General features: G+C 41.1%; 1 protein-coding gene across 5 annotated transcripts; it reads right to left on the minus strand.

Moving 5' to 3' along the window:
• Positions 1 to 369: 369 nt before the first annotated feature.
• TSC1 (TSC complex subunit 1) lies at positions 370 to 27,688 on the minus strand. 5 transcript variants are annotated; one of them, XM_085239515.1, is made up of 23 exons: positions 27,540 to 27,688; positions 20,799 to 20,861; positions 19,603 to 19,776; positions 18,714 to 18,817; positions 17,909 to 18,061; positions 16,430 to 16,574; positions 15,117 to 15,271; positions 14,709 to 14,782; positions 13,086 to 13,264; positions 12,517 to 12,626; positions 12,138 to 12,261; positions 11,649 to 11,761; positions 11,254 to 11,326; positions 9,856 to 9,954; positions 8,589 to 9,159; positions 7,878 to 7,921; positions 7,580 to 7,746; positions 6,601 to 6,783; positions 6,114 to 6,224; positions 5,463 to 5,585; positions 4,344 to 4,531; positions 4,074 to 4,232; positions 370 to 3,393 (listed from the first exon to the last, which is right to left on the minus strand). In XM_085239515.1, the coding sequence occupies exons 3-23, from the start codon at positions 19,706 to 19,708 to the stop codon at positions 2,898 to 2,900; spliced, it is 3,477 nt and encodes a 1,158-aa protein (XP_085095641.1). In that variant the 5' UTR covers positions 19,709 to 19,776; positions 20,799 to 20,861; positions 27,540 to 27,688; the 3' UTR covers positions 370 to 2,897. The 5 variants fall into 5 exon arrangements, with proteins under 5 accessions (XP_085095641.1, XP_085095643.1, XP_085095642.1 ...); XM_085239517.1 differs by lacking the exon at positions 27,540 to 27,688 and adding an exon at positions 27,381 to 27,492 and having other exon boundaries at positions 7,580 to 7,731; XM_085239516.1 differs by lacking the exon at positions 27,540 to 27,688 and adding an exon at positions 27,381 to 27,492 and having other exon boundaries at positions 4,344 to 4,528.
• Positions 27,689 to 27,905: the final 217 nt, after the last annotated feature.

A 27,905-nucleotide genomic window follows, 5' to 3' on the forward strand; every position in this document is an offset into this window, starting at 1 on the left:
ACTTCTTAAGGGTTGTGCAAAAGGGATTCAAAACAAGCTTGGATGAACTTTCTGCTTTCTTATCCATTGCTGGAGGACCAAAACCAGCTTTTCCCATCACCCAATATCTAGAATAAGGCTTAGGGTTATACAACATTCTCCCATTCAGCCAATATGCTTTCACAGACAGCTGCACCATTGACTTGTGCCATGCCTTCATGCATGCTGTTCGAATTCTAACAAATGAACACAAAAAGGGGCAGAACCACTTATCTGCTCAATGCTGTTCTGCTCGCAGATCTTGGAGGATGCTTCAGTTGGTTTCTGCACATTCTGCCTCAGCACAGCTTGGTCTCAAACAGATCGGCTTGCAGGGAATTTAACACTTAGTAGTGCAAAACAATACATTTTATTTGTTCACAGTTAAACACAAGCAACTGCCTTGACATTTTAGAACATTCTAATAAGGACAGCAAAACCTCCTTTTGGTTTAAGTTCTCTTTAGCTTAGGATTGTACCATTTCCTCATGTTTCATATTTATGGCATTTAATGTGGATTGTTTAACATGCTTACAAAGAGCGAGGCAGGGAACAGATTAACTTGACAAAGACAGCAATTTTAGATTTAACTAAAAGCAGTCAGAAAAAAAAAAAAAATCTGTTTCCACTTCACTGATGGGACCCCTTCAAACAAACTGCAAGTTAACTACATACAGCAGATCCATGATTTTTAAACTTTTACAAAAAAAAAAAAAAAAAAAAAAACACAACTGCAAAATTTGTTCCTCCGTAATCGTTGTGGTCCATAAACAAACCGAAAGTGGTTTCTACTACTATCCTGGTGCTAAAGTCCTTTTTAAAAGAAGAAAAAAGCCACCTCAATGAGCTTGCATTACCACCAGGGCACGTTTGTCACCGACAACAAAAGCTGCCTCTCCTCTGGACAAGCGAGGCCACCACACCAGCAGGGTGCTCCTCTGGGGCTCAGCACTGCAGGGTGCTCCAAGGAAGCCCTGCAACACCTCCAGCTCCAGAAGCAATGTGCAAACTGCTCCACTCCCCATGCTGGAACCAGGTGGGATGAGAGGCAGGAAACCTCCAAACCTTACCAAAACATACGCTACCACGTTTGCTACCACTAAGTCTTAGAAAGCCTATAGACATGTCGACAAAACCAGTCTGTCACTTACAACCAACTCTCTATTTTCTATTCCATGCAGATTCAAGCTTTGACAAAACCACTTAAGTTCACCTTACTTTCAGAGTTAGGACTGACCAACCAAAAGGACACAGAGTAACGCAGACAGGCAGAAATGTATTCCAACCCGAGGTGTTACGGACAAAGCAGGAGGAAAAGCACAAGTTATCAGACTGCCAGCTCCTCCAGCAGACTCCTGCTCCTCCTTAGGTTAGGATGGGAACTGATTTAACGTGGCCTTGATTTAATACTTGAGACTTGACCAGCAGCTGCCACCCACAGAATGTTTGAGAAGAGGCCACGTGCAGTGTGGGTACCTGTGAAGCCCAATATGGCCACGTATGCTTGGACCCAGACACACCTACGGTTTGAAACAAGCACACACTGCCTTCCTAACCACAGGCTCTGCTCTGTCACAAAGGAGATTGAGTCAGACCACTGACAAGCCCTGACCCAGCAATCCTCTTTCACTGAAGGCTTAAACATGATTAACATAGAAAGGCTTCACAATCAGATTCTCAGTTCGATCGAGCAAGCTGCTTCTTCAGTCTCATCTTCTAAGGAAATGGGGACGAAGGGGATACATCTAGTGCCAAACTGACATCACTGAGCTGAAAAGTGTGCTGCAGGTGGTACAGAGCAGCACTCAAAGGAAACTGTTTTCTGCAAGTCAAGCCTCAAAACAAACTCCCAGGTAGAAGCCAATTTCTTGACGTGAGAACACAGTGGTCTTGCTCAGATCAGGAACAAAAACCATGAAGGAGTCCAGGCAGGACAAGTATTTCCCTGATTAGAGAAAGAAACGCTCTTTGTGAGCTGCAAATCTTCATTCTACATACACGTTCTGCATGCTCTCCTTATGTGACTAAGGCTTCCTTTTCCCTCTTCTCCCACCCTAATTGCTTTCCCCCATGAACCAGTCTGAGGTCAGTACCACTCTGTCAAGCAAACACAATTCCAATACAATCAGAAGCTAGTGTTTTAACAAGTCTTCACATATGGTCTCTGCATTACAAGCTCCAGTTCCTTGTTAAGTGTCTGTTCAAATGAAACTTTCCAAGAAATGTTAAGGACAATATAAACAGTGATTATGGATTAGGATGAATGAATCATTTTGCAGAGGTACACCGTTCCTTAAACATTTGAATACTCAATTGGAGTCCAACTTAAAGATCGGGCTCTGAGAAAGGTGGGGCAGCAGACAGGCAAAATAGAGACCCTTAGATGAACACACCAGAAATTCCAGTGTTGCTCTTTTCCGTGATGAAAACAATCAGAATCACCCAGACAGGCAGCACAATTAACTGCTCTAAATTGGAAGCTTGCAAGGAAATACAAAGCATTCATAGTAGACTCACAAACGTTAGTTTGGCCTCATATTGCACTCAAGTTCATAAACGCAGCCACTCACTGCGGACAGGGAGAAAGGGAAAAAAATATCTGTAAATGCTAACAGTTGTCCCTTCAAATTAGTACACGCTGCTAAGGACTGAATTTGAGAAAGAAGCAAGAGTTAGGCTGGGCATTTCAACTGCAGACCCAAAAATCCACCTTGCATTCATTCAGCAGCCTTCTTCTGTTACTGGACATCAATCCTATTCCACTGCATGAGCTAGCTGCTCAGACCAAAGAAACATAAAAGCTTTTAGTTAAACTTGCATTCACGCCTCCTGTTCTATGCCAAGAATATGAAAATAACACTGATTGACTATCTTCCTTTTTAACTGTGGTCATGATGAGTTTCGTTGTAGTCCATGATATGAAGCTGTCCAACACTGCTTTCCTGGATCTTAGGTGAGAGGCTAAGGTTATCGGGGCTTGGAGGAGCCTTCATCTCCATGCTTGGATCTTTACATAGTTCAGTCTTTAGAGTATCAGAAAGGCTGTTGATGGTTACACCATGCTCATCACACTGGCTCTCACTCTTGTTGCGAAACAACTCTCGTGACTTCATACCAAGGAAGCTCTTGGAGCTGGGGAGTGAACCTACAGTCAGTGGGACAGTAGTGGAGGGCTCCCGCAACATGGAGGTCTCCCAGCGACTGCTGAATCTCTGGCTCTGTTTTTTTTCTGGGGTGGAGAGCTCACTGTTGCTGCCACCTTTACTGCTACTGCTACCTCGAGTGCTGGGAGGTTTGGTTTCTCCATTTCTATCAATGGTTTCTTCACTGTATCCTGCCACAGTATCCGCACAACCTTCGTTACCACAATCCAGCCTGTTTTGGAACAAGAGAGGATACAGCATCAAGGAAATGGTAACTGTTAAAATGGGAATGGAGGTGAGTTTCATTACTTTCTAATTCTGGAACTGCATGTATACTTCAGCAGGCCTACGCCAGGTTTCCTTTTGCAGTTTTGTACTGAAACAGAACTGATTGAGTAACCAGGAAGGGAATAACTTACAATAATCCCAAAGCAAAAGGGAACTGTATGGATGGATCAGGACAGGAAAACGGAGGTAGCTATGCACTGTCCTTGGTTTGCACATCTTTCACCTATCCCAAGAACAAGTTTTTTGCTACAAATCTGCTTGCAGTGCAAAAAATTATCCTCATGCTGTAGAAGACCGGTGTAGAACAAGTATGATCTAAGGGGAAACAATACCCAATGTTTTACACTTATTTACAGCAACTTCTTCTTCAGAATAGTGTAAATAGAGAAGTTTGCCACAAAGTTTGAATAACGGTTCAACTATCTAAGAAGTATTTTATGAGCATTCCTAATTTTGCTAATGACTCCTGGTAATCCAGGAAGAATCCCAAAACAAATTCAGTCTGTAAAAGGGGGAGTAACAGAAATACTTGAAACGATACATCCAAGTGCTAGGAATTTCCCAATTATACAAAATCTCAGGAGCTGGTTGTGAGTCTAGCACACTTTGCATCATCATCCTCACCTTTCTTCTGCTGCTTCAGCTGCTTCAGTTTTTTCATCTTCAAGTTTTTTCAGTGGGCTGTTCTCCAGTCGGCCAAACAGGTTCAAGATCTCCAGCTCAAATGCCTGGGTGATTCTTTTCTGGGCCCTGTATCTACTTTCAACTGCTTGCAACTGACCTCTGAATGGAAAGAGAAATCAAAACCCATCAGGTCCAGTATCTCCAAATTCTGCCTCAAATATAACACTGCATCTGTCAATGCACTCACAATTTTTTATTAGAAATCTCTACCTTGCTTTGATTTTGACATCCTCCAGGTATTTCTTTTGCTCCAAGAAGAGGTGGTCCTTTTTAGAAAGCTGAGATTCCAGTTCAGCTATTCGTTTCTGAGAAGCATCGAGCCTTTGGCTTTGCTGCTGAACACACAATTTTGCTTTCTCCAGTTCCTTTCGAAAAGCAGCATGCAACATTTCAACCTCCTCAAAGGAAAGAACACAATGTTAAGTATAATTTGATTGTGTGTTATTTTTATTTAGACATGTTTCTCACACTATAAATAAGCACAACTTGAGCAGGATAAAAGATGCATTTCTAGAAGTTGATACAGAAAGCCGGATAGTGAAAGGACGGACACACAGTCACTGAGAAAGCAATCTTACATCGCTGGAATTTATTAGCACACTGCTGTTCATTACAAAAAAAGCTTTTGAGCACAGCAAACCTGTCAGCTCTGCAGATTAGGCAGCCTCAATTTTAAAACAATCTTTTCAACATAACCTTCACTAAAGACGTGAAAAATAGTTTTTTTTTTTTTTGGCTTATTTACCTTCTTCAATTACTTGCTGTCATGCAGAAACTGCTCTACTGTTGGGCAAGCTGCTTGCTTCTAATTAGAAAAAGGTTTATTTGAAGTCAGGAAGTAAAACCACATGAGCCACAGGCGTTTTAGTAAAGTTAGCACTCCTACGAAGAAAGCAACTTAGGGAGAACAGTAAGACTGCTTCTTTTAGAACAGCATATCACACTAACTAGTTAAATCCTGGTTAAGATCCTCCTGCAAATGCCAACACTATTCTATATGATACACTTCCACAAACACAAGAGCCCAGTGTTACTCGATCTCCAACAGTCTGCTACCAATTACAGCAGGAGCACAGCAAGGTTTGGGACTTACAGCAGTGGCATGAAGAAATAAATAAGGATTCATATGAAGTGGCTAAAACTGATTTCAAGTGTATGCTTACACACCATTCTTAGCTTTCAAGAACAGCAAGCTGAAGAGATTTCATAACCACACAGTGCATAAAAATATCTGAACAGAAGGCCAACAAAATATGTTAAGTTCTGAATCATTTCTTTTATTCTGACTGTGAGCTAAGTCTTCCCAGAAGACATTGTCTGCAACTGTACCTTTGTAGTGTCTGTGTGCTTATGCTGCAGCTGCTCCAGGTACAACTCATTGACCTCTCCAAGAACCAGAAGTTGTCTGTTCAAGAACTCCATCTGCTGTTGCACTGATTCACTGTTGGAAAGCTTTTTAAAGAGAAATTAAACAGAATTAAACGCTGGATTTAACATTTCAGCAGGAGTCACAGTTGCCCAGCACTGCTCACAAGGTATTTTTATTAAAAAAGACAAAAGGTCATAGGTGCTAAATAAATGAATTTTCATAAAGCCAGTGACAATTCATACAGGCTCTCACCACACTGGCATTGTTTCCTTCGACCATGTTTCCACTTCGATGAAAAGCCCATTTAACTTCAACAAGATCTCTCTAATGCTCAGATTTAGCAGAGCTTTAATAGAAGTTTATGTTGCTCAGTCTGTGAATTCCTACTGCATGAAGAGCAGCCAAAATGAGAAGTTTCAAGAGTCTTTAACTGTTTAGAATTTCATCACCAAAAATATGCTTGTGTTGTTTTTGTGCAATGAGTATCAGATTCTATAGATCTAGGCTTTCAGAACAAGAAAGAAAAAGCACTCAACTGCAATCATCAAAAGTAAAAGAAGAAAAAAAAAAAAGACAGACAAAGGGACTCTGGAATCTGTGGCTTCTCTTACCTTTTGAGAAACTTGGCTAAGAAGCAGTTCTGTGTGACAGACTTTGTTGTTAGCCTTTTTCAATTCTAACCTCAGATCTGCAATCATGTTCCTGCAGTCTTCCAGCTTGGTCTGTTCAAACAAAAAGAACTCGCTCAGGGTTCTGAAACTTCAGCAAGGACCAGCAGTGCCACATGGCTGGAAGGCCAGAACCACCAAGGCTGTAAGTCAAGTTATGTAGAGCACTTGTGAAAGTCCCAAAACACAAGCTAAGAAACTGCATTTTCCTATTTCCAAATAGAAGACAGAATAAAACAGAGCTACAAATGGACAATGACTGTTTAGCCAGGCATTTCCAACTAAGCTTTGTCTTATTCTGAATTAGGACAATACATCCAAAGAAGATAATAAATTTCTCTTAGGTATTTCATGCCATGTCATTGGGAAGGTTATTTTTAAAACCACAGTAAGGAGATAACACAATATTGTCCAGTGCTCTGCTTCATACCTGCAATTCCTGGCTCTGGTTGTAGAATTCCTCACGGTCATGTTGCAGCTGTCTGATCTGGCTGTGAAGCTGAGCCACTATACTTTCATGCTCCTCCTGAAACTGGTGGTACCTGGCCTGTTCTTTCTGCAGACTCAGTTTCAAGGCCTGGATTTCTTTTTCCTGTAATTTCAGCTGATCTTTCTGTTAAGAACCCCATACAAAGCATTAGACAAGACATTTGATTTATTAGTTAGAACATCTATTCAGTGTCACTAGCTAAGTAAAGCAATAACATCACTTAACAGCATGCAGGCTGAACACTTCTCCATACATGGAACACTCTGTGTAATGTATGGTTTTGTGGGCTTTCTTCAACTTAAGGAGAGACTGAGTGGTGCTAGAAGGGACTGGCTGATAACTCAAAGTCGCATCCAAAGGCACAGTGAACAATAGCATGTTCCTTCCCATCATGCTCTTGACAGGGCTTAGACTTCACAACTGAAGCTACACTTTATTTTCCAAAACTAATATGGAAAGCTCTTTTTCACTCTTCAATTATTTACTGAAAAGTGAAACTGTAAATGGAAGTAACTACAATACGGAGGTACAGAATTAAACATTCTCCAGTGCACTTACAACTTGGAATTTCATCACAGTAAATAAAGAACATCTGAGTTTTCCAACAGTTTTTATTTTTCCCCTCTTTAATTGAGGAGCATTAAGTAACCACTACACTAACTGTGAAGCCTTTAACAAAGTTAACTGCTTGCAGAGGTAAAGCATGCAGTCATCCACTGATTCAGTCACTTACAATCAACAGAAATAATCACAGCACGTGCAACTCATTCATGTGCCATTCCACAAACACCGACTTGAGTAAGGTGAGCTACTATGCTTCTTTAACTCAGTGGTACAGAGAGGTGCTGGCCAAAAGCCAATTAACTCCTGTTCTAGGAGCAGTGATTTAGATCACTGTTAGATTTGTACCCCTCCTCACCATGGCAGCGTTGTGTTCCTCCAGTGCTGTGGCTTTAATCACTTTTCTCAAGAGCCGCCGGTTCCGGAGGGCATGCTGTTGTCTTTTGAAGCGTTCGTACAGCAACTGGTTGTGCAGCAATAGCAATTGGTTACGCAGGGTGTGAATCTCATCTGAAGGGGGAGAACCTGGGTTGGAGTTACAAGACAGAGATGAACACACACGCACACACACACACACCCAAGACAGTAGCATGTCATTGTTTAAACAAGTCTAATAATAGAGGAACAGATTGCCAAAACATAAGAAACATCATCACCTCCAAAGTGAGTCCAGTCAGCAGATTTGCTTGGCAGAGACAATCTGAAAAATGAAAATGCAGCATTAACCAGTAAGTTTAAATATGCAAACACTAAGCAAATCACTTTAAAATGGAATCCCCGCCTCAAACGAGCTTGCAGCGTAATAATTAAGCGCGATGATGATCAATTTATATGGGGCGAATAAAGAGGAGTTGTGCAAGAAGCAGGTTGCAAGGGCAGATGGTGAAAGAGGCCATCTTGTTTCTTGGAACTCAGCAAGAATAATTCTCTCAGGCATAAAAAAACAGCATAAGGACAAAGCGGAGTACAGAGTAACGAGATGAAAAGAAGGAATACAGCAGATGCATCTAGCCCTTAAATCTGATTCTTCAGTTCTGAGTGTCATTCTATTAGAAAGAAGAAAGTATGTACAACAGTGGTCTGTAAGACACCCAGCTGCCCTGCTTCTTCATCCCAAACTCTGTTACTGAAGGTATAAAGAGCTCTAACAGACCTCCCCACCACGCCGCTCTCCCCCAACTATTTAAAAAATATTAAACTAGTTGTTACTATAAAGGATTGCTGGGTAGAGAATCTAACTCAGTTAACAGTAACACTTCACAGAATATGCTTTCATTCCAGTGCTTTCCAGGCAGAGGTATTAAAATAAAGCCAGTACAAAGAAGTTGCATGAGAAAGTTTGTAGAGCATGACTTTCGGTCACCTACTTGTTCAGTTCCTTAGTGTGTGCATCTGCCCCTTGCTGTATCAGTCTATCCAGTACTTCCACAGGAGAAGTAGAGGACATGCAGTCTTTATCCTGGGTTCCCTTGGCTTTCTTTAGCAGCTCCTCAGTCTTCTTGCCAACAAAGAGGTAGGCAGTCTTTGGTAACGCAACCTCAAAAAGGTGCTCATACAGGGGAGGCTGTCCACTCCCAAACACTGCTCTTCCTTGTGCTGATGCTTTGCAAGGGCTGGGAGTGAGAATACTCGTCTCCCCCGAGGTTCCTTCCCTGTTACCAGCAGGGCTTTCACCAGAGCCTCCGCAGGGCTTGTCTATGGGAGTAAATGTTTGTTTGGGTGTCTCCAGTGCACTCTCAGGCCCAGGCTTGTCCAGAGAAGATATTAAAGGCTCAGAGGTCAGACTGTGTCCCTGAACACTAGAGACTACTGAGTGGGTCTTCTTCTGAGAACCTGACAGATTTTCATTTGTGTGGTAAAATGGAGAGTCAAATCCTCCTCTAGGCACCATGTGTTCAGCATCAGTTGTGATCTCGGAGATCTCTTTAGATATTGCATCTGAAAAGGATTGGAGGAGGGAGCACAGTTATTTGCCAGCTCAGCTTAGCATACTTTGTTTCTGTACAGTGTACTTATTGCTGTTCCTGTGCTGTATCCTAACCAGTTCTCAAAGCACCCTTTAGCATCCATTTACTTCATCCATGCTTGGACTTCTCAATATAACCAGGGAAAAAATCCTGCAAGGTGTCCTAATGTAAAATTAGAACCAGACCATGCTTCAGAACTGAAAAGTGCGAGCAAACTCATGGTTTGGAGGTAGAAGAGTGATTTTTGCTTTTGTTTTAAATAGCTCTAGTTCTTAAATTGGTCAGCTTTCCCTCAAAAACTTAAATCCTAGATTTAAAATGAGCAATACAAAAACGTGCCTTAAACAAAAAACCCCAACAACTTGCTTTGAAGGCAACACAGATTTATAGCAGCTAAAATACCTCCTAGAGAGTTTGCTTTTTACATCAAAATCATACTCACTTCAGTAACCTTCTGAAGATTAACTTTCCAAATTTTACTGTTTTCACTGTTTATAAACAACAGCTGCATTTGAAAAGAAGTGCATTAACCATATGAAATCTACTGTAGAGAGCATGGTGAACAATACTGATACAGGGCAAGATGCTTCAGAACAAGCTATGAATCTTATATTTCTATTAAATATACTTCATTGGCTAAGATGTATGTAAGGATGACAGAAGTTACCTTCTTCTCTGTCCTTTTCAGCACTATCTTCAAAAGACAAACCGCCTAAAAACTCTGGAAGATCACTTAAGGTTACTGAACTTTTACTACCAGATGTGTCTGAAAAAAAGGAAAAGAGAAAAGTTAGTTGTACAGATTGCACAGTTGTCTTGTCTAGTCTCATCAGAGCAAAAAAACAGGAGCCTCTTACTGCTGTAAGGACCTTAGATTAAATGCATCCCTTTCTTAAGGAAACATCTCTTCTTGTGGAAACCAGTTCAGAGACGAGCCACATATTTCTCCTGATCCAAAAATTTCATTTTGTAAACTTAACACCTGTTACTGCAGGTGGCCTCCTCTACCAAGAAGGATTCAACTGAACCCATTACATAAGTTAGAAAAGCAGCCAAAACGTAGTGTGACTATTACACTTCCACATTAGCTTCAAACTCCCTCTTGGCTTCTGACCTAGCTACTCAGAAACACAGTACTTACTCCCCGAGAAGGAGGTACATAAACTGATGTGTTACACTACAGATCAAAACTCTGAGATAGCTGCCAGGAGTACACACACAAACTGTGCAGGATAGAAAGCTCACGCTCACAGCTCAGTCACAGATTATGACTCAAGTGAAGAATCTAGCACAGTCTTCACTTGTAGTTCAGGCAGTTCAGATTCCAGAGTTGCTGTTACAACCTCACCAGGAAAATGAGCTTAAGTTTCATTACCATCTCCACCCTGAGGACAGTACAGAAGCACAGTATAGAAGTCTCAAATATAGAGTCAAAATCCCTTTTTATAGCTGTCACAGATGTAGATGATAGAGAATGGAAAAGGAAATCTAGATTTACCTATTAGAAGCTGAGTTCCTCAACCATCCACTGTTGCTTTCAACATTCCACAGGACTTTAAAAAAAAGGTTCAAGTACAGCACTACAATTGTAGATAGCAAACAAAATTTTTCCAAAAGCCTTTAAAAAAAAAAAGCATCTATCCTTAAGTCTGGATGAAATTGTAAGGCTGCACACGACATAAAAGTTATTCAAGCAAAAGCTTCAAATTTGTTGCTTCTAAAAAAAAAAAATCACCCTAAAAGCATCAGCTTTTTTTTAATCCTTATCCAATTTTCAGTGCTGATATTCATATTTAGATGTGTGTAAGAATGCAAGAGGGCTAGTTAAAAAAAAATATCTGCAACCTATTTCTGAAGGTGAATAGTTAAAATTGAATCAAAAGCATCACAGGAAGGTTTTAGGCTGAATCACAGGTTAAGGCAGGATCCTGGAACTATGAAGAATTCAGGGGAGAGAAAAAGAGAAAAACCTGTGGAAAAGTGTTTGGCAGTTGGAATGTGGCATCAAAACCAAGACTTGTCTAATACAGTTTATGGAAAATGGGGAGAGGAAACTGGAGTTTACCCAATGATTTATCGCTGCTTATGACATTTTGCTGTCGGTACAGTGAAGGCCTCCCAGAATCTGGTTTGTCCTCCTGTTAGAAAAGAAACACAAAAAAGACATACAGATTCCTTGCATCAGATATCTGTGGGAAACAAATCTCTTGGATAGTTTCATAGAAAGGAAATTCCTGCAGATAGATACATTAAATAGCAAAGCAACACAACAGTTCTGCATAAAATGATTACACAAAAATGTGTAATTGGAAATGGCAAAAGTTGTCTAACCTTAGAAATTGGGATTCTGCAATAAAATACTAAATCTGTTATTCTGATTTTCTCTCTCATTTACAGTCATTGCATGTGTAATCAGTCAGTGACAAATTGTATTCATTTGGCAGAAGAATTTCATTGTACCTTTTTAGGAGGTGTGGCAGCAGCTGAAGGAAGTGAGACATGCACAAAGTCATCTGAAGTGCAGGGTGGAGGAGATGTGGCTGGTGTCCCCAAAGGTGTTCCCTTCCCCACTGCTGAAAAGTGGGAGCAAAACTTTTCTCAGTAAGGTTCCCATTTCCTCATTTCAGCTGAATATTGTACGTGAAGAACGTACAAACGTGTGTTTAAACAGTATCTCAACCACTTCTTAGATCTCTCTCAACTATTCAGCAAGATAAAAGCACAGAGATTCCAATGGACCTATTTCAGACCTGGGCACTCAATTCACTGGAATTTATTTCCTCTCTCAGTATTTGCACTAATACTACTCTGATGACCTGGTACTCTGTTCACAGAATTAATGGCTTAAGTCTATCAAGCAGCAAAGTGCTGCAGTTCCAATTTATGAAGCAGACAACAAAATTTATAGTGGGAGTTTCTATTTTAGTAATTCAAGAACACAGCACGTACCAGATGTGCCAAAAGCTTTGCTGTAAGGTTGCGATGCTGACTGGGATGACTCTGATGGGACAATTCCAGGGGAGGTTGGTGGAGTGGTCATACCACAAACTGCAGAAGGACTCCAGATGGTAACCTATGCAAAAGTAATACACAATAAACACAGATCAGCAAAGCTCATAAGAGGAACACACGTACTGCAAGACACCCCTATCCAGGTTCTGACACAGCAAATAAGATGGGAATAAAATCTGAAACGTATGCAAAGCTCTGACCAGTTCACAGTACTTCTCAAAATCATGATTTTTTATTTTTTTTTAAGACTGTCACAAGAAGGTACACGCAAAGCGCAAAGCACTGAATACACATTGCATGTGATCCTCTGCTTTACCTGCTGTGGCTCAGTTGACAGCTTTATTGACTGCGGGCTCAGAATCTGAGGTAGCTGCCCTGGCAGTTGTGATAGTGTTAGTCGAGGAGTGGAATATGGGGTAGATGTCCCTGAAAATTTAAAAAGATAAATAAAGTATCCTACATACCAAATGCAAAACAATTATTCTTATGGCTAATATTGAAATGTTTTAAATAAAAGCCTTTAAGTCCATTAAACATTTACAGTCATAGCTAGCAAACAAGAAAATTCTATTCCAACCCAAGAAAATGTGTTTTGAATGTACTATACACTACAGCTTTTCTTTGGTTTGGTTGTTTTGAGAGCCAGGCAGAAGTAGGGAAAGGTAACTTTGTCAAAGTTCTGTACGTCTGCATGACCAGACATGCATGCATATATAAACAAACATACATGTATATAACGTTACATACATATGTTAAATGAAAGTTTGTTTTCCAGTGCTTAAGAATTGGACTTCAAGTGAGATAAATTAATTAAGATGCCCTTTTGCTATAGGGGCCATTTTCTTCCTGGAAATGGGTATTCATTAGACATCAGGCAGATCTTACCATAGCTGCTCTGTGTGTCAGTGTAATGGCTGGCACTGGGGTCAGTTTGATGATGTTTTAAGTTTGTACAGGATTTCCGAGACGCAGAGTAATAGCCATCTTCATATGAGGCTTCTGCAGGGTCCAGGGAGATTTTGGCACATTCTATCACAACATCATGAGTTTCTAGTCTTTTCCACCTGCAGACAGTTTTTGGATCCAAAAGAGTAAGTTAGTCAATTATTGCTACGAACAAAGGTTCCTGGAGATTTCAGGAATTGGCTTGTAGGATGGCTCATTTGATCCAAACAGCCTTGTATGCTCCCAAGTGCAGAACAAGGCACCGTACAGAAATTGTAACCAGATGACTTGTGAAAGGGGGTCTCAGATAGGAGACAAAGAGCTTTGATATAGAGATCCATAAAGGTCTGCCATGGAGCATTCTGGAAAGGAGGAATAGCATATGAAGATTCGGTTGATCCTGAGCTTCGGCAGCTGTAGATCAGCTCATTTAGACTCAGATGTTGGTTGCCAAAATTTAGAAATGCCAGCAGACAGGGAACCATATTATTTAAGCAACTGCCACCTGCAATGCCAGTTTCAGGCCTGTATTTTGACTCCTACGTTTTGGGAACGTCCTTTATTATTACTACCACCTTCACTTGGAAATCTTTTCTCACTAAATTTAGCAACCATATTAGATCTGCCCAATATTTCAAGGGATGGAAGTTCACTGTAAAGAAGAGAAAGCACAGAAGGCTGTCTATTAGGCTGTCTACTAAAGGCTGAGTTACTTTTGAATATAAAGACATGTGAAAGATACCAAATCAGAAGGCTTCAAATTGTAGTTTTGTGCCAACTGAATTCCTCAGTGGTGCCACCCTCACTCCATCCCCCTCCTCCCTGTCTGAGAGAAGCCTGCAAAACTGAGCACTGTGATATTCAATAGGTTCCCATTTAGCAGTGTTTTCCTAGTGGCTCTGAAAAGCAGGGCAAGAGCACTACTGTGCAGCAACAAGAGTCAATTTCTCCTCTTCATTGGCTGGGCCTGTGGAGACAAGAGAAAAGCAGCAAGTGGTGCTGCTGCAGGCAAATGAGCCTATTTCTAAAGAAAACTAATACAGCTGATGTTAAGACATACCTGTTAAAAGAACTGATCTGTTAATGGAATCAATGTCTAGGTACCAAAACAAAGACATGCCAAAGCCATTTCAAACGGGCAAATCCCACCAAGTACTTTAACAGACCAAAAAATGCAACCCAAAACTTACGCCAATGTTTCCTTCCTATTATAAGGGATTTTTTTTCTTAGAACTTTGAGAACGTTTGACTATAAAGCCATAAAATTAAGACAAAGTCAACAGTTGGGTAAGAGACAGATTCTAACTCAGATACAAAATGAATACAGAGCCCCAACATCGCTGTTAATGGCCCTTCATGACAAAAGGCTGCTTATTCATCCAGCTGTGAGCCTGGATGAAGAAATTTTACAATTACCTGGTGGACTTAGGAAAAATGGATGGCAAAACACCACTGGCACACACTGTTGTCAAGAGAAAAGGTTTTGCTGTAAGCCTTCTGAAATAAGTCACGTAAAAACTGCTAGTCTGCAGTCTTTCCCAGTAGGAGAGAGAACATATGTACCTTCGTGGGTCCAGTTCGTGGTCCTTAGATCCAGTCACTAATTCTGGATGAATTCGCACATGTTCCATCATTGGCTGAATGAGCAAGAACAAAAAAAAAAAGTACAGACTTTAATTAAAACAGTTTTTTCTAACTGCACTAAACTGCACAAAGCTGAGAGCTAACTCCTGATCACAAAAATCGATGGGATTTTTGCATTTAACAGATGTTCAAAGCTTACACACATTGCCAGATTCAAGAGACGATCTTGTTCCCACATGCTTTCATCCCTGTAGTACCCTGTCTTTATACATTTTTGTTGAGCAGCACTCAGTTAAATAAAACAGTGTACTGATGTGGCACATAACTGCCTTTGAACAGCTATGAATTCCTTGTCTCAGATAACATAGAGATGAACTGCATTTTTACCTTGACTACCTCTTCAAAGGTCTCCAAGTTTTCCTTCATACTGTAGTGAGAACGCAGAAAGGAGACAAAATTGCAAGGATACATTCCATAAAGCCGATGAAAGAGAGCATAAACACTGGCATGAAGATGGACAAGATAAATCTCTGCCACGTGACCTGGAAAAAGTAGTTAGATTTTTTTTTTTTTCCCAGTACACTGGAGTAAAGAACAACACTTCAAGGCAAGCAAAGTGCTTTTAAATTTGAATTGCCAACTGGAAAAAGTCTTCAGAGTTATGAACATTCCCTAGCAAAGCTGTGAAGTCTTCGGAGTGAACAAGCAAATACTCATCCAATCATAGCTAACACAAGAAATAGATGTAGACTATTAAGAATTAAAGGATGCTGGTTGGAATTTGTCCCTTCTATCCAAATTTAAGGTTGAAACCACTCTAGATAGTAAGACAGCTTGCAAGATTGACCAAATGATTAAAAAAAGACAAGGTATGCTTCACTTCAAAAGTAAAAACAGGAAGGTTGTCTTTACACAAAGCATTCTGACTCGACTCTTACCAGCCATCTTTCCTCCTATAAATTCCAATCTTAATTGCCAGTGTCAAATGGCCCTCTGAACAGTACCTTTGTGTGCTTAACCCAGTTCACACAGCCCTAAGACATCCATATGTAACTGTAGTGTTACATCTCAGATATCTCAGGATTTCAGCAAAACCAATGTTGTAACTAAGATCCGTCCCTGGAAGTCTTCAAGGCCAGGTTGGATGGGGCCTTGGGCAGCCTGGTCTAGCATTAAATGGGGAGGTTGGTGCCCTGCATATGGCAGGGAGGTTGGAAATTCATGATCCTTGAGGTCCCTTCCAACCCTGGCCATTTTGTGATTCTGTGAAGACGACTAGGTTTGATGACATTTCAGTACTACTGATAGTTGTATATTAAAATAAACTCATGCATGTTGTTTCGCTCTCCTACCCATCCATACCTCAGAATCTCAAATTCCTAAATATCTGCCTCAAATATTAGCAATTTTTCTTTCTCTATTAATTAACATAAACCCCTGCTTTTTCACTGTCATCAATGTAGCCTTTCTGGCCAATGACACTTCATGTAATAGCAGCATCACACTAAAGAATCTAAGACCTCTTATTTTTGAGTAAAAACGTACAACCCAATGCTGTCAAAGAACAGCATACCTTGTGAGCTGCAACATTTTCTGCATTTAAATAATCGGAAACCATTAGGAATCTCACAAAAGAAAGGTGTAAGAATCTGAAGGATACTGCTACATTGCAACTGCATGCAACCAAACTGAAATCTCACCTGGATTCTGCAAGCACCAGGCTGAGAGACGCCCAAAGATACCAAAGAAATCATGGAGGTACTGTTTGCCAGACTGAGGAATCATTGGCAACATGGTTATTAGCACTAGGACACCTGTGGTGAGTACTACTACATCTGTGTCAGTCTGCAAGAAGGGAAAAAGCTTGCATTAGTTGACTAGAGGTTGTTTTTTCCAAGGATGAAGTGAATGCTGGAATCATCGTCATAAAAAATGTCCTCTAGATTGAAACAATCTCTCCAAAACATTCCATAACTTAATGGACCAAAGTTATTGTCTTTCATCCATAATGAATTTAAGAAATATTTTAAGTTCTCGTTCCTAACCTGTCACTTGCCCGCTGCTTTTCTGTTGAAAACACCTTCACTTAAGAATGGAACATCACCACAGTTCCATCAATTAAGTAGGAAAAATAAAAATAAAAATCACTGGTATGTGAAGCATCTTATCTACTGCCTTTCTTCCCCAGAGCCAAGCACAATGCACTTCAGCATCTAAGAAATGGCAAACCTGACCACAATATTCAAGGATGTTGGCCATCTACCAACACAAAGGTCAGAAGGATTTTCTACCAAATGTGAATTCCTGCAAACAAGTTACCTGTGACAGTGCCCACTAAGTCTGCAGGATAAATGATTCACACGATAAATTATTATATAAATTATTGTGTCTTTTAAATCTTCACTAAACCAAAAACTAGCTTCTCACAGTTTCAGAGTCTTCCAATGTTCAACAACAATAACAAAAAAAACCAGTACTGTTGAAACACTGAGATCTGAGGGTGGCATTGCTGTATGGCATGCAAGCATAAACAATGCCTGGTTGATGACTCCAGTTGCTAAATATTTCAAAAAGCAGCAACTCAAACAATTATCAGAACTCTATCGCCTATACTGAGAAAAAGGGCTGTGGGAGTAAAAATCTTTAACTAGATACCAAATTTTAAAGCATGACCAGGACACATTCAAACTCTTTCCCTGTGCAGAACCTACTTGCTCCTCCAATTCAATGCATGTTTTCTTTAGCAGTTGCTCTGCTACTGTTTGGCTCATCTATGCTGTAGAGGGTGGAATACACTACCTTAGAGGTATGCATTTCAGAATGCACTAGTGAAAAGTTATTTTATTTCTTGTTAAGTTCACATTCGAGCTATCCATCAGCTTTGCCAATAGCTCTCAATCTCTGACACAGTTTTAAAAAAAAAAAAAACCCAAAAGAAGAGTTTTGGTGAACTTTTCTAACACGAAGTTCTGCAGTGCCTTCTTTACAGAGAAGACTGTCAGTAACAACAGGGTCAGCACAGAGTATTCAGTTGAAATTTTTAAACTCTGTATTTTAATCAGCATCTCTTCTCACAGCTAACTAAAAGACATCAAAGCAGAAAAATACCTTGCATTGCAAGTATGCACGTTCACCTGAAGTGTACAAGTGTTTCAGTGGACAAGAGTGACAGTTCTTACCTTGAGACATTTAAGCAATGAGAGTAGGAGAGGTGCTTGAGAAAGCTTATGTTTCCACGATGGTTGTCGTCTTATCACATGTCCCAGCAGGGAGAGAGTGGGTAAACGAGTAGCAGCTTTGCCCATATATTCATTAATTTTGTCCAGAAGGTGCTGATGGAAGATTTGCAGAGTGGCAGAAAAAGGGAAGTTTTGTTTGTTTGTTTTTTTAAATGCTGAGCTGATATATGTTCTTTTCCACCAATCTATATTCAACAGTTTGCTATTGTCAGTTATGGAAACTAAGGTGATTTTACACATACACAGGATCTAACAAAAGATCTAAACATTAAAATGATAATGATACATACAAACATATATAGAATGATATTATATAATTTGGTCAAAATGATACTATATAATTTGGTCAGCCAAAATAAACATTTGCAGGACCCTCCACTCAATCTATTTAAGAACTTGCTCTCAAAACACCTTTTTTTTTTTTTAGGTTAAGGGTCTAGCATTGAACAAGCTGCAGTAGAACTTCCAAGAGACAACATTACTCCTCAAGGTTTTAGATTTCAGAGTAACCTGGCCAGTTTAAACAACCCTTAGAATGGAGTCTTTTGAAGACTTAAAAAAACCCACAAAAAACACAAAAAACACTACAGTGCTCTTACTACAGAGATACTGTATCTCTACAACAAGACAATTATCTATCATCATGTATAAGCTGAATTCTAGCAGATGTTATTTCAAGGTTTCTTTAATGATCAGGCTAACATTTGTCATAGTAGCAATTTTTTTTTTTACTTTTATTTTTTACCTTGTCATGAGGCTCCTGCAATGTGGACAGTATATGCAGTGCCTGCTGAGAGTTGGTTTCCAAGTAATAGTCTACCAGGCTGTTCACAAGCATAGGTCCGCGGTCTTAACAAGAAAAAAGAAAATATATGTTCTCAATACACTAGAAATGAAACATTTGTTACAGGAATGTTGCTCAACTTCGTAACAACTGTTGCACAATTTATGACACAAACCAGGAGTTAACTGTTACCAGACCTTTAAGAGAAGATCTCAGCTACAATTGATGGAGCAACTGCTTTCAGCTCTGTAGGAAATGAACTTGCAAGCTCTTTTGTTCAATAGCAATGACTGTGGCACTGTCTGACCTTAAAAACCTGGAGGTAACTGAACTGTAGGAGTATTCTGCCCAGTAGGAGAAGAGTTCAGGAGCAATTCTATATTCAGTCCCTTTACTAGAAGGACAGTAACAGTGCTCCCAGTCTCTGAAAAGGCTCCATCAACATAAGGGATGCCTTAGTAACAGAAAGCATTTTCTTCAGGGTTGGGTTTTTTGTTTTCAGTGAATGGAATTCCACCAGTTCCCATAACGTACATAACACCTAACTCTTTTTAGATACAATCCACAAAGAAAGTTTCATGAGTTTGCAACTTGAGGTCATGCCCCAGGAAACTCCAGTCATTTTGTAACAGTATTTTAACAATTATATAACAAACCTTTGCAGAGGCATGCCGTTAAAACAGACCAAAGTGGAGACTCGATCCTTAAAGCCATTTAAATTTCAAATACTAAGAGTTTCTTTCAAGTCATACTCACAAAATAGCATATTTGATAGAAAAAAAAAAAAAAACACCATTATTCTACATTTACTCGTGCCTAAGTAGAATTCTACCACCATAAGGATACATACCACAGATGAGATTATCTTTGAATGCAGCTGTTATGTCTTCCAGAACACCCAGAATTGGAGAATCCAGCATTGAGAGGAGCTCACCAACATTCCCTTGCTGAGCCATGATGCATGTACTAACATGAATGTGGAGGTTAAAATGTCAAGCAGTTCCTCATTTGTGCCTCTACCAGACTAGGAGAGAAGAGATGAATGAGCTTTCCTTTTTCCCTTTCTGTCTTAGATCGCTCACCGCTTCCTTTTTTCTTTTCTGCAGTATTGCCCATTTAACAGCTTCACACTGAAAGGATTGCTAGAGTTCACACACTTGCAACAAAAGCTCTGAGAGAGGAGTTTGCGGTGGTTTTTTTTAATGTTTGTTTGTTTTTAAGATATTAATGTCTTTTATGGAAGACTTTGGCTAGTGTACATTGACTATGACTGTCACAACATTCTGTTAACTTAAAAAAAAAAAAATACTTATTCCCTGAAACCACTCGTTTTCTTAACAGCAATTCCTCTTCAACCAACCTTTCATGCACTCTGCATAGTGGTCTACATTCTGGAAGAAATCCACAGCTCAAGATCCTTTACCACTCCTGCAGCTAGATGAGAATTTCTCTGCCCTCAGCCTTCCATTATTGCATACTAACAGATTTGTGCTTTAGTATTTGCAATGTGGCCAAATTGCAGCTGTTCAAAAACCCAGGGTTACTACAGCTGCTGTTGCCTGGCCATCCATGCATACTAAATTACAAGCTTTGCAGTACAAACACATTTCAATTTCACAGGTATAATTTGCATTCTATATTAAAAACTCCACAGCACACAGGCTGTATAGATTATTACAAACAACACTGAGTAGATTAAATGACTCTGGTCACCTTTGCAGTACTAAGCAAGAGTAAATCTAAACCATCTCAGTCTTTTTAGGTGGCTTCCTCCCAAGGAGCACTGAGGGAAAGGTGTAGTTATCACACCTACCTACTACAGAATACATCAACTTTTCCTTCATCCATAAGATTCCTATGCTGAACTCTTCCAAATGGCAGAAGGAATTTGGCTTCAAATCACACTGAATTTTGTTAATAAGGTTTTCTTCTTTCTTTATCAACTGGCATGCATTTTTCATTTCCTCTATGGAAGGCAGGACTGACATGTACCAAGCTTACACACAAGAATTTTATTTTTTTTTACTGGAATCATGCATACTGTACCTGTTCTGTGGATGCCTTGAGCTTCTGTCTGCAATGCTGTCAACCACACACCTTTCATGATCACTAAATAAAGAAAAAAACATGACAAGGTTAACAAAAGTTAAAGTTTATCTCTTCCTTATCAAACCAGGTAAATTTAGAACAGCAGAGCTCAGTATGTCCCATACTGGAGTAAGAAGTACCTGTACCTGTAAGATGTCAGCCCTTAGTTTTGGAAAACACCACCACGTATTGCAATTATGCCTCTTCTGGAATTGTCCATAGGTTAGGCTGCACAATGACCTCAAACCAGATGGCTTTCACAAGATTACAGCTTTCTACTGTGAATCTTAAGCTGCTGCAAAAAGAGTTTTATTTTATAGGTAAAAATCTACAAAAAAAAAAGTCTTCTCTTACCTAGAAAACTTTGAACCTAGCAAAATTTCTATAATATTAAAGTCCTCAGTCTCTAGCTAAAACACTGTTACACATTAGCCAAGGACTCTGTATCCATGTTCTATTTTGGGAAATAATGTTATCATTACTTCTGTAGGCATTACTTTCTCTACAGCTTACGTTTGATGGTTAGAGGATTGCAGGAGTTAACCTGTTCACCAGTAATCTTCGTCATTTGCAACATATCACTTCCTATATGCAGAACTGCCCAAGGTCACTTTTATTGGGGCCACAAGCCATCAGCTTACTTAATTTGGCATGATTGCAATTTCAAAGGTGATAATATAGCACTACGCTCACAACAGGCATTTCTATAGCAACAAACTTTTCTTAAAATGCTTCAGCAATCACAGTTCCAGAATACAAAATCACCCTGGATTTTCCATAATCATAGATAGATCAGCAGCCCAAAGAAAAGCAGCCAGCAGCCTGCTACCTGACAACTCACATGACATTTCATGGCCCGTGTTGGCATGACCTCAAAAACCATGGACTTAAAAACCAGCTGTAAGCAAGAATCTCAACTGAAGAGAATGACAGAGAAAGTTGGGGGTGGAGGGAAAAGTGCTGCATTTTACTCGAATACATAAGAGCTCAGAATGCTTTCCAAAAAGATGAGGGGCAGAACTTGTTCTTGTGTTGGGTTTGTTTGTTTTGACCCTATATTGTGCAGACTTCCAAGCTTCAACTTCTTCCTCAAAGAGCTTTGCTGGTCAGAGAGAAGCGATGCTCAAAGTGGGAAATCACCCACTGAAAAAGTCTAAAGTCACTCCTCTACACTACCTAAGTAGCCAATCTTCTACTTCATTATTCATTTTCAGGAGCCAATTGCTTTGTTAGTTTCTAGTAATCACTGAAATATTTCAGTTAGTAAATTACAGTTATATCGAGGTACCCAGAACTCACACAGTCCCAGAAATAGTTTACTACAAGTCACCAACTCCATTACATCTGAGAACATTATCTTTGAGATCACCAAAGGCTTGCTAGCATACATCCCTCAGTCCCCATCAGGATTCAGCCTCAGCTTTGGTTAAGCAAGAGATTCATGGGCTTCCTAAGCAACATGAATTAATTGTTTAAAGTCTTGTTAACAAAAGAGATGGATGACCACACCCCCAAACTGCAAGCAAAACCTGTTTTGAGAGTTCAAGTGGCATAAATAGCAGTCTCTGCTTTTTTCTTTTTTGTTTTTTCTTTATCCCATCAAGACCTTGTCAATGGTATTTTCTTTGCTCCCCACACCCACCACTGCCTAAGCACCCTTTACATACAGAACTGAAAAGAACTCACCACCCAAAATGCTTTTATTTCTGGTTTTCCTCTAGGAATACCACTGTGCTGGAGCAGATTGTCATGACACCAGTAAAAAGATCAACAGCAGGTTTTCCTAAACCTGGTATTGCCAGAGGAGGGCTACAGCATGGTGGAATCAAGAAACACCTACACAGACAGCAGTAGCTGGGTTTTGGTAGCCAGGTTCAGCACTACCCTTGCAGTCAGATGGGAAGAACTCTGGCTGAAGTGTTCAGTAGATACAAGGATTTCCAACTTTATGCAGTTGGCACATACAAATACTACAGTCAGACCAAAGCAAGGTGGACAATGCAAGCTTAATCCATGATAACTACACGCAGAGGTAACTAATAACTTCCCAAGCCCCCTAAACTAATTAAAACAGATGGCTCAAGTGACCCTGTGCCAATAAATCCAGCGCAGTCAAAATGAATTTGCCTTACAGTCAGTTGTGCACTGAAAGCACTCGCCATGAACTGAAGCCATGCTCCAGAAGCCAGCATTCAAAATATGAAAAGAATCCCAAGCCAGGTTTAACAGTGGGATGGTATTTGTTGATCAGCTGAATAAAAACCAGTACAAAGTTGTCACCCCACTACACACAATTAGTCCTTTAAAAAAAAAAAACTTTTAAAAAGCAAATCTGTTTGATGCAACATTTCCTTTGAAGACCTTTGTGAGGATGAGATCTGAAATCCTAAGAGAGCACAATGCACACCAGAAATGAGCAAACCAGGAAAATCCAGCAACAGCATTACAACTATGTCATCCTTTAAAGAAAGAAAAACAAGTGCAGTTCCCAGGAGCTGTGGTATCTGTGTGATTTCTGACTAATCCCACAGTAACCTGGGATGTGATTTTCCAATCTTTAGATAAGGATCTCAAGACAGACCAGGCTGGAACAGTCCAGTACCTTGGAACAAAACAAGATCATCCACTGAAAGCCACAGCAGTTTGCACCTGGGATCGGTACGGCATCTGTGGTGACCAGATCTCCCTTTTAGATCTTTACACTGTCATATCATGGTTGTGTCTGGCTTCTCAGACACATGGCATAAAGACAAGTCTCTACTTCTTCCATCACTAGCTGCTGCAATCATTCCCCTATGAGAAGGATTTCCACATCCACGCAGCAATCCTCAGAACTGACAGCACTGAAACAATGCAACTTCTCCGTGCAGTTTGAGGCACTGGCTCTTCACCACCATTTTATTAGTTTTATAATAATGTGCTAAATAATTATCCAGTGTGCTAAATAATTAAGATTGAAAAAATTCTGCTTCGTTACCTTTTAACACAAAACATTTCTTCTCACCAGAAGATATAAACACCAAGAACAAGATATTTATTCTTATATTCAGCACCTTTCATAAAGGCAAATTTAACTGAAGTGTGGTCTTTAAGTACCAGCACAACTTCAGAGCCAGTTTACAAGGGAAAACAAGGAAGCCAAGAAGTAAAGAACCAAATTAAAAAGTTTTCAGTGGTTAATTTAACCACAACACAATACAGCTAAGCTACAAACTCATGACAAAGGGAAAGATTATACAAATATTCATTGGAAAAGGCTACGGAGAGAAGGAGAAAAAGTATTTCAAAAGAGTACGACTTCTCTAAGTATTTCTGTCAAGAGATGTTCTTCGGTTCAGTGTATTTTTATCTCCAGCCAAAGGAAAAGGCAGCTGGTAGTGCCAGTTATGCCTCTGTGAGGGGTGGGGAGGAGGGGGACACACTCAACATACACACCTCCTCCTCCTATAATGTCCTGAGCATTTGCTATAGTAAAGCAGGAGTCCAGAAGCACTTAGTGCTGGGGTCATATCAGCATTTCATCCCTTTTCATTAAATACAGTTTGAGACATATAAGGAAATGGTTATTTACTCCCAACCAAAAGCACGTAGGGAGATGTTAACAACGTAAGAGCACTGCTGATAGCCATGAAATGAAACTCAAGGCTTACATTCTCCTGTCTGATTCTCACTACAGGCAAAGCAGGCCACGAATGAGGATAGAAGTATTGCACAGGGACTGTTATTTCTGAAGAAAAGCTCCAACTGATAAGAAAGGAGCCCCTTACGTTCCAAACTTTCAGGTGTTCTATGGTCAAACTGGATACGCCTCACTCGTTCCAACATGAAACACCACAATCCTGGCTTTGGTTTCCTAGAAATATCTGATTTCAGAATTTCTTCACAAGCAAACTAAGCACTACTCTACAGAAGCCACAGTGCCTGAAAAAAAAAAAAAAAAAAAGTGAATGAAAACTGAGACTAGGAATAAAAAGCAGTGGTGGCAACAGAGCAGTAAGCAGCTCATAGTGTCCTCTTTTGCCTCCTGAAAATATTAACCCTGAACACTTTGAACATCAGTTTGAATGGACCATTACAACAGGCAATATAGTAAATATTCATTTATAAGAATGCAGGTGTCTGGCTTCTCCTGCCTACATTTTTTTCTGGTTATTTTAAGATCTAATACAAGATCCCACTCTTAAACTCAGCAATTATTTTATAAGGTGTAATTCAATATTACATTCACATTCATGTACTTCATTACAGGTACTTAAACGAGGCAGGGAGATCCAAGAAAACCAGCACTTCCAAATAAAGAGAGAATCACATTCAGCATCTTTAAAGATTCTTTTGAAACTGTGCTATGCCAATATATTACACTAATTGCTACCCATCAAACTTCTGACAGAGAGAAAATTGTTTAAAATCAATTCATGCTAAAAAAAAAAAAAGCCCAAACACAGCAGAGATGACACATAACCCTTTGGCAGCAGCCAAGCTAACAAGCCAGTTACCAACCTGACAAGGAGTGATTTCAGCTCCTTACATATAACCATATATACTAACAAACAAATATAAACAAGCACTGCTTCTCTGTATCAATTTAATCAACAGCACACGAGGAAAATAAGTTTAGATACAGAATCTTTCTAGAACTATGTACAGAGAGCTCTAGTTCTCACAGCAACACAAGTGAGACTCCTGAACCACTGCTGCAGGTTTGTCTGCCCTTAAGAGAACCCCTTAAGCATATCCCAGGGGTTACACTGCAATGCAATAAACCTTGAAACCACTGCAAATTAACTGCTGCACTGTCATCTTAATCAGCTCAAAATTAAAGCAGGCACTGCACAGAGCCGTTACCAAATGATGTTAAACTTCTCAGTTAAAAACAATGAATAATACCCAGGAAAGTGAAATGGGGATACACTGATTCCAACATTCTGCTCTGTGTCTTTACGTGATACCCAGAGAGGTGCTTATGGTAAAAAAGTATTATTACTTGCCTTCATCACATTTTTTAAAATTATGTGAAAACACTGCAGCTTCACATCAGACCAAGCTCTAATAGTCTCTCCAAAAAGCCACTCATCTGGCTACAACATGCCATAAAATCTGGTACCTCTCCCTCACTTCTACCACTAAAAAGTTCACTCACCGTTTATTTGACTTGCTTATCATGGAAAATACCTCTTCCAAAGACACCCGTGTGTGTGTATATGTGCTACAGGTTATTTGGCTCTTACAGAACTGTGGACTGTGGTAACCACACCACCAGGTCATTACAGACCCAATGAGAAGGTGTCTGAGAGCCAACAGAATATCAGGGATCACTACAGGTCAGCAGCTCAGCTCTACATGGAGCCAAAACAACGTTCACTGGTTTGTTCAGAACATCTGCCACGGGACAGCACAGTGAGAACCCTTCAGTAGCACTATTTTCTGCTAGTCACCGTAAAGTAACTTCTCAAGTAACAGAGTCAGGTAGCTGAGATTGAAAAACAAAGATAAAGGCATTTAATTAAAGCTTATCTCATGACACATTAGACGCTCTGACTACATTTTCATCTGAGTAATCCACGTCACTCCACATAAACACAATTTAGCCAAAGACTGATGAGGCTGTTAACTAAAAAAAAAAAAAAAGATGTTTTTTGTTGCTGTTTGAGTAAAGGACATAAAATCCTCGGTTTCAAGCTTAAACGTAGCTCATTCTGATAAGCAGATCTGGCACCTTGCTGCTGCTTAGCAAACTTCAGACAGCCACATTTCCAGTGCTCACAGTAACTGCTGCATGCTCAGGCAGTTCCAGTCCCTCAGTTGCCAGCTCTCTGTGGCTCACACAGGGCACTGAGGACCTTCCCCACCTGATGGCATCACTTCAGCACTGCTCCAAGCGATGGTTTCTAACAACTCGCCGCAGAGGAAAGGCCGGGATGGGACCGAAGAACAAAAAGATCCTGCACTTCTAGAAACAGCTCTGCAGACACGGCCTGATCCCCATGCCGGGTCATTTCTGAGGGGTCTGAATCACGCACTGCTCGGAGGCACGTCTTTCTCTCACTTACTACCTTGTAAACGGCTCATTATGGGAAAAAAAAGAGAGAAAGAGGAGCACTGACTGAACAGCCAGCACAATGACAGAGCGCCTTCACAAAGTGAGAACTGAGGGGCTGCAGCTTCCCAAGTTCTCCGTGATAACGGGAAGCCGGACGTTTTTGTGCTCCAACAAACAACGCCCCGAGCGAGGGGAGCCGCGGAGGCGCCCCCGCCCAGGCAGCCCCTCAGGGCCGGGGGCAGCCGCACACCGCCGCCGGCACTGGGAGCGGAGCCTCGGCGGTACTCAGCGAGCGGCCCCATGGGGTGAGGAGAAAGGCGGAGGAAGGCAAAGGAAGGCGCGCCGCCCCCCAGCCCCGCTCCGCGCACCGCCGCCCCCCAGCCCCCTCCCTTCTCCCGCCGCCTCCTCCTCAGTGCTCTCCCCACTCTCGCCCTACGCTGTCCCCCACTCGCTGCCGCTCCTTTCTCCCCCAGCGGGGCGGCGGCAGGCCCGGCACTCACCTCACCCTCTCCTCCCCTCAGCTGTTTACCGCTCAGGGCTCCCCTGGCCCACAGGGCGCCGCCATCTTGGCCCAGCCTCCCCCTTCCCCCTCCCATTCACGACCGCCTCTCCCCCGGAATCCGTCCGCCATAGAAAGTAATCCTAAGCAGCTTTCCTACCGCCCTTCCCTCGGCGCCGCGCCGGTCTCACACCGCCCCTCTCCGACCGCTCTCCCTCAAGAACCTTTATTCCTCTGCGGGAGCCGGAGGGGTCGGGCAGATGGCCGCACCCACCCGGTCTCTCACGGCGGAAGGATCCAGACTAGGGCGCTCTGCGGCTGCCGAGAGGTCGCGTGATTCTGGGGGCGGAGCCGCAGGCGGCGGTCACGTGAGGGGGCGGGGCGGGGTGCGGCCGGTAAACAAGGCCCGGCGCTGCCCGGCTGCCTGCGCCTGGTCTCACAACGGCCCGTTGAGCGGCACCGCACCGCACGCGGTCCGTCCCGAGGAGCGATATTGCGCTTGAGATCGCCTGGTTTGGCCCTTTTG

The sequence above is a fragment of the Meleagris gallopavo genome, chromosome 19 (assembly GCF_905368555.1).
Source record: "Meleagris gallopavo chromosome 19, MGAL_WU_HG_1.1, whole genome shotgun sequence".
NCBI lineage: Eukaryota > Metazoa > Chordata > Aves > Galliformes > Phasianidae > Meleagris > Meleagris gallopavo.

Excerpts from the sequence above, each read along its gene's own strand:
- TSC1 (XM_085239515.1), bottom strand. The coding sequence starts at position 19,708 with ATGGCTCAGCAAGGGAATGTTGGTGAGCTCCTCTCAATGCTGGATTCT. Across the intron at positions 18,818-19,602 it reads CAAAGATAATCTCATCTGTG|ACCGCGGACCTATGCTTGTG; the intron begins GTATGTATCCTT and ends TTTCTTGTTAAG. Across the intron at positions 4,233-4,343 it reads GATGTCAAAATCAAAGCAAG|AGGTCAGTTGCAAGCAGTTG; the intron begins GTAGAGATTTCT and ends CTTTCCATTCAG.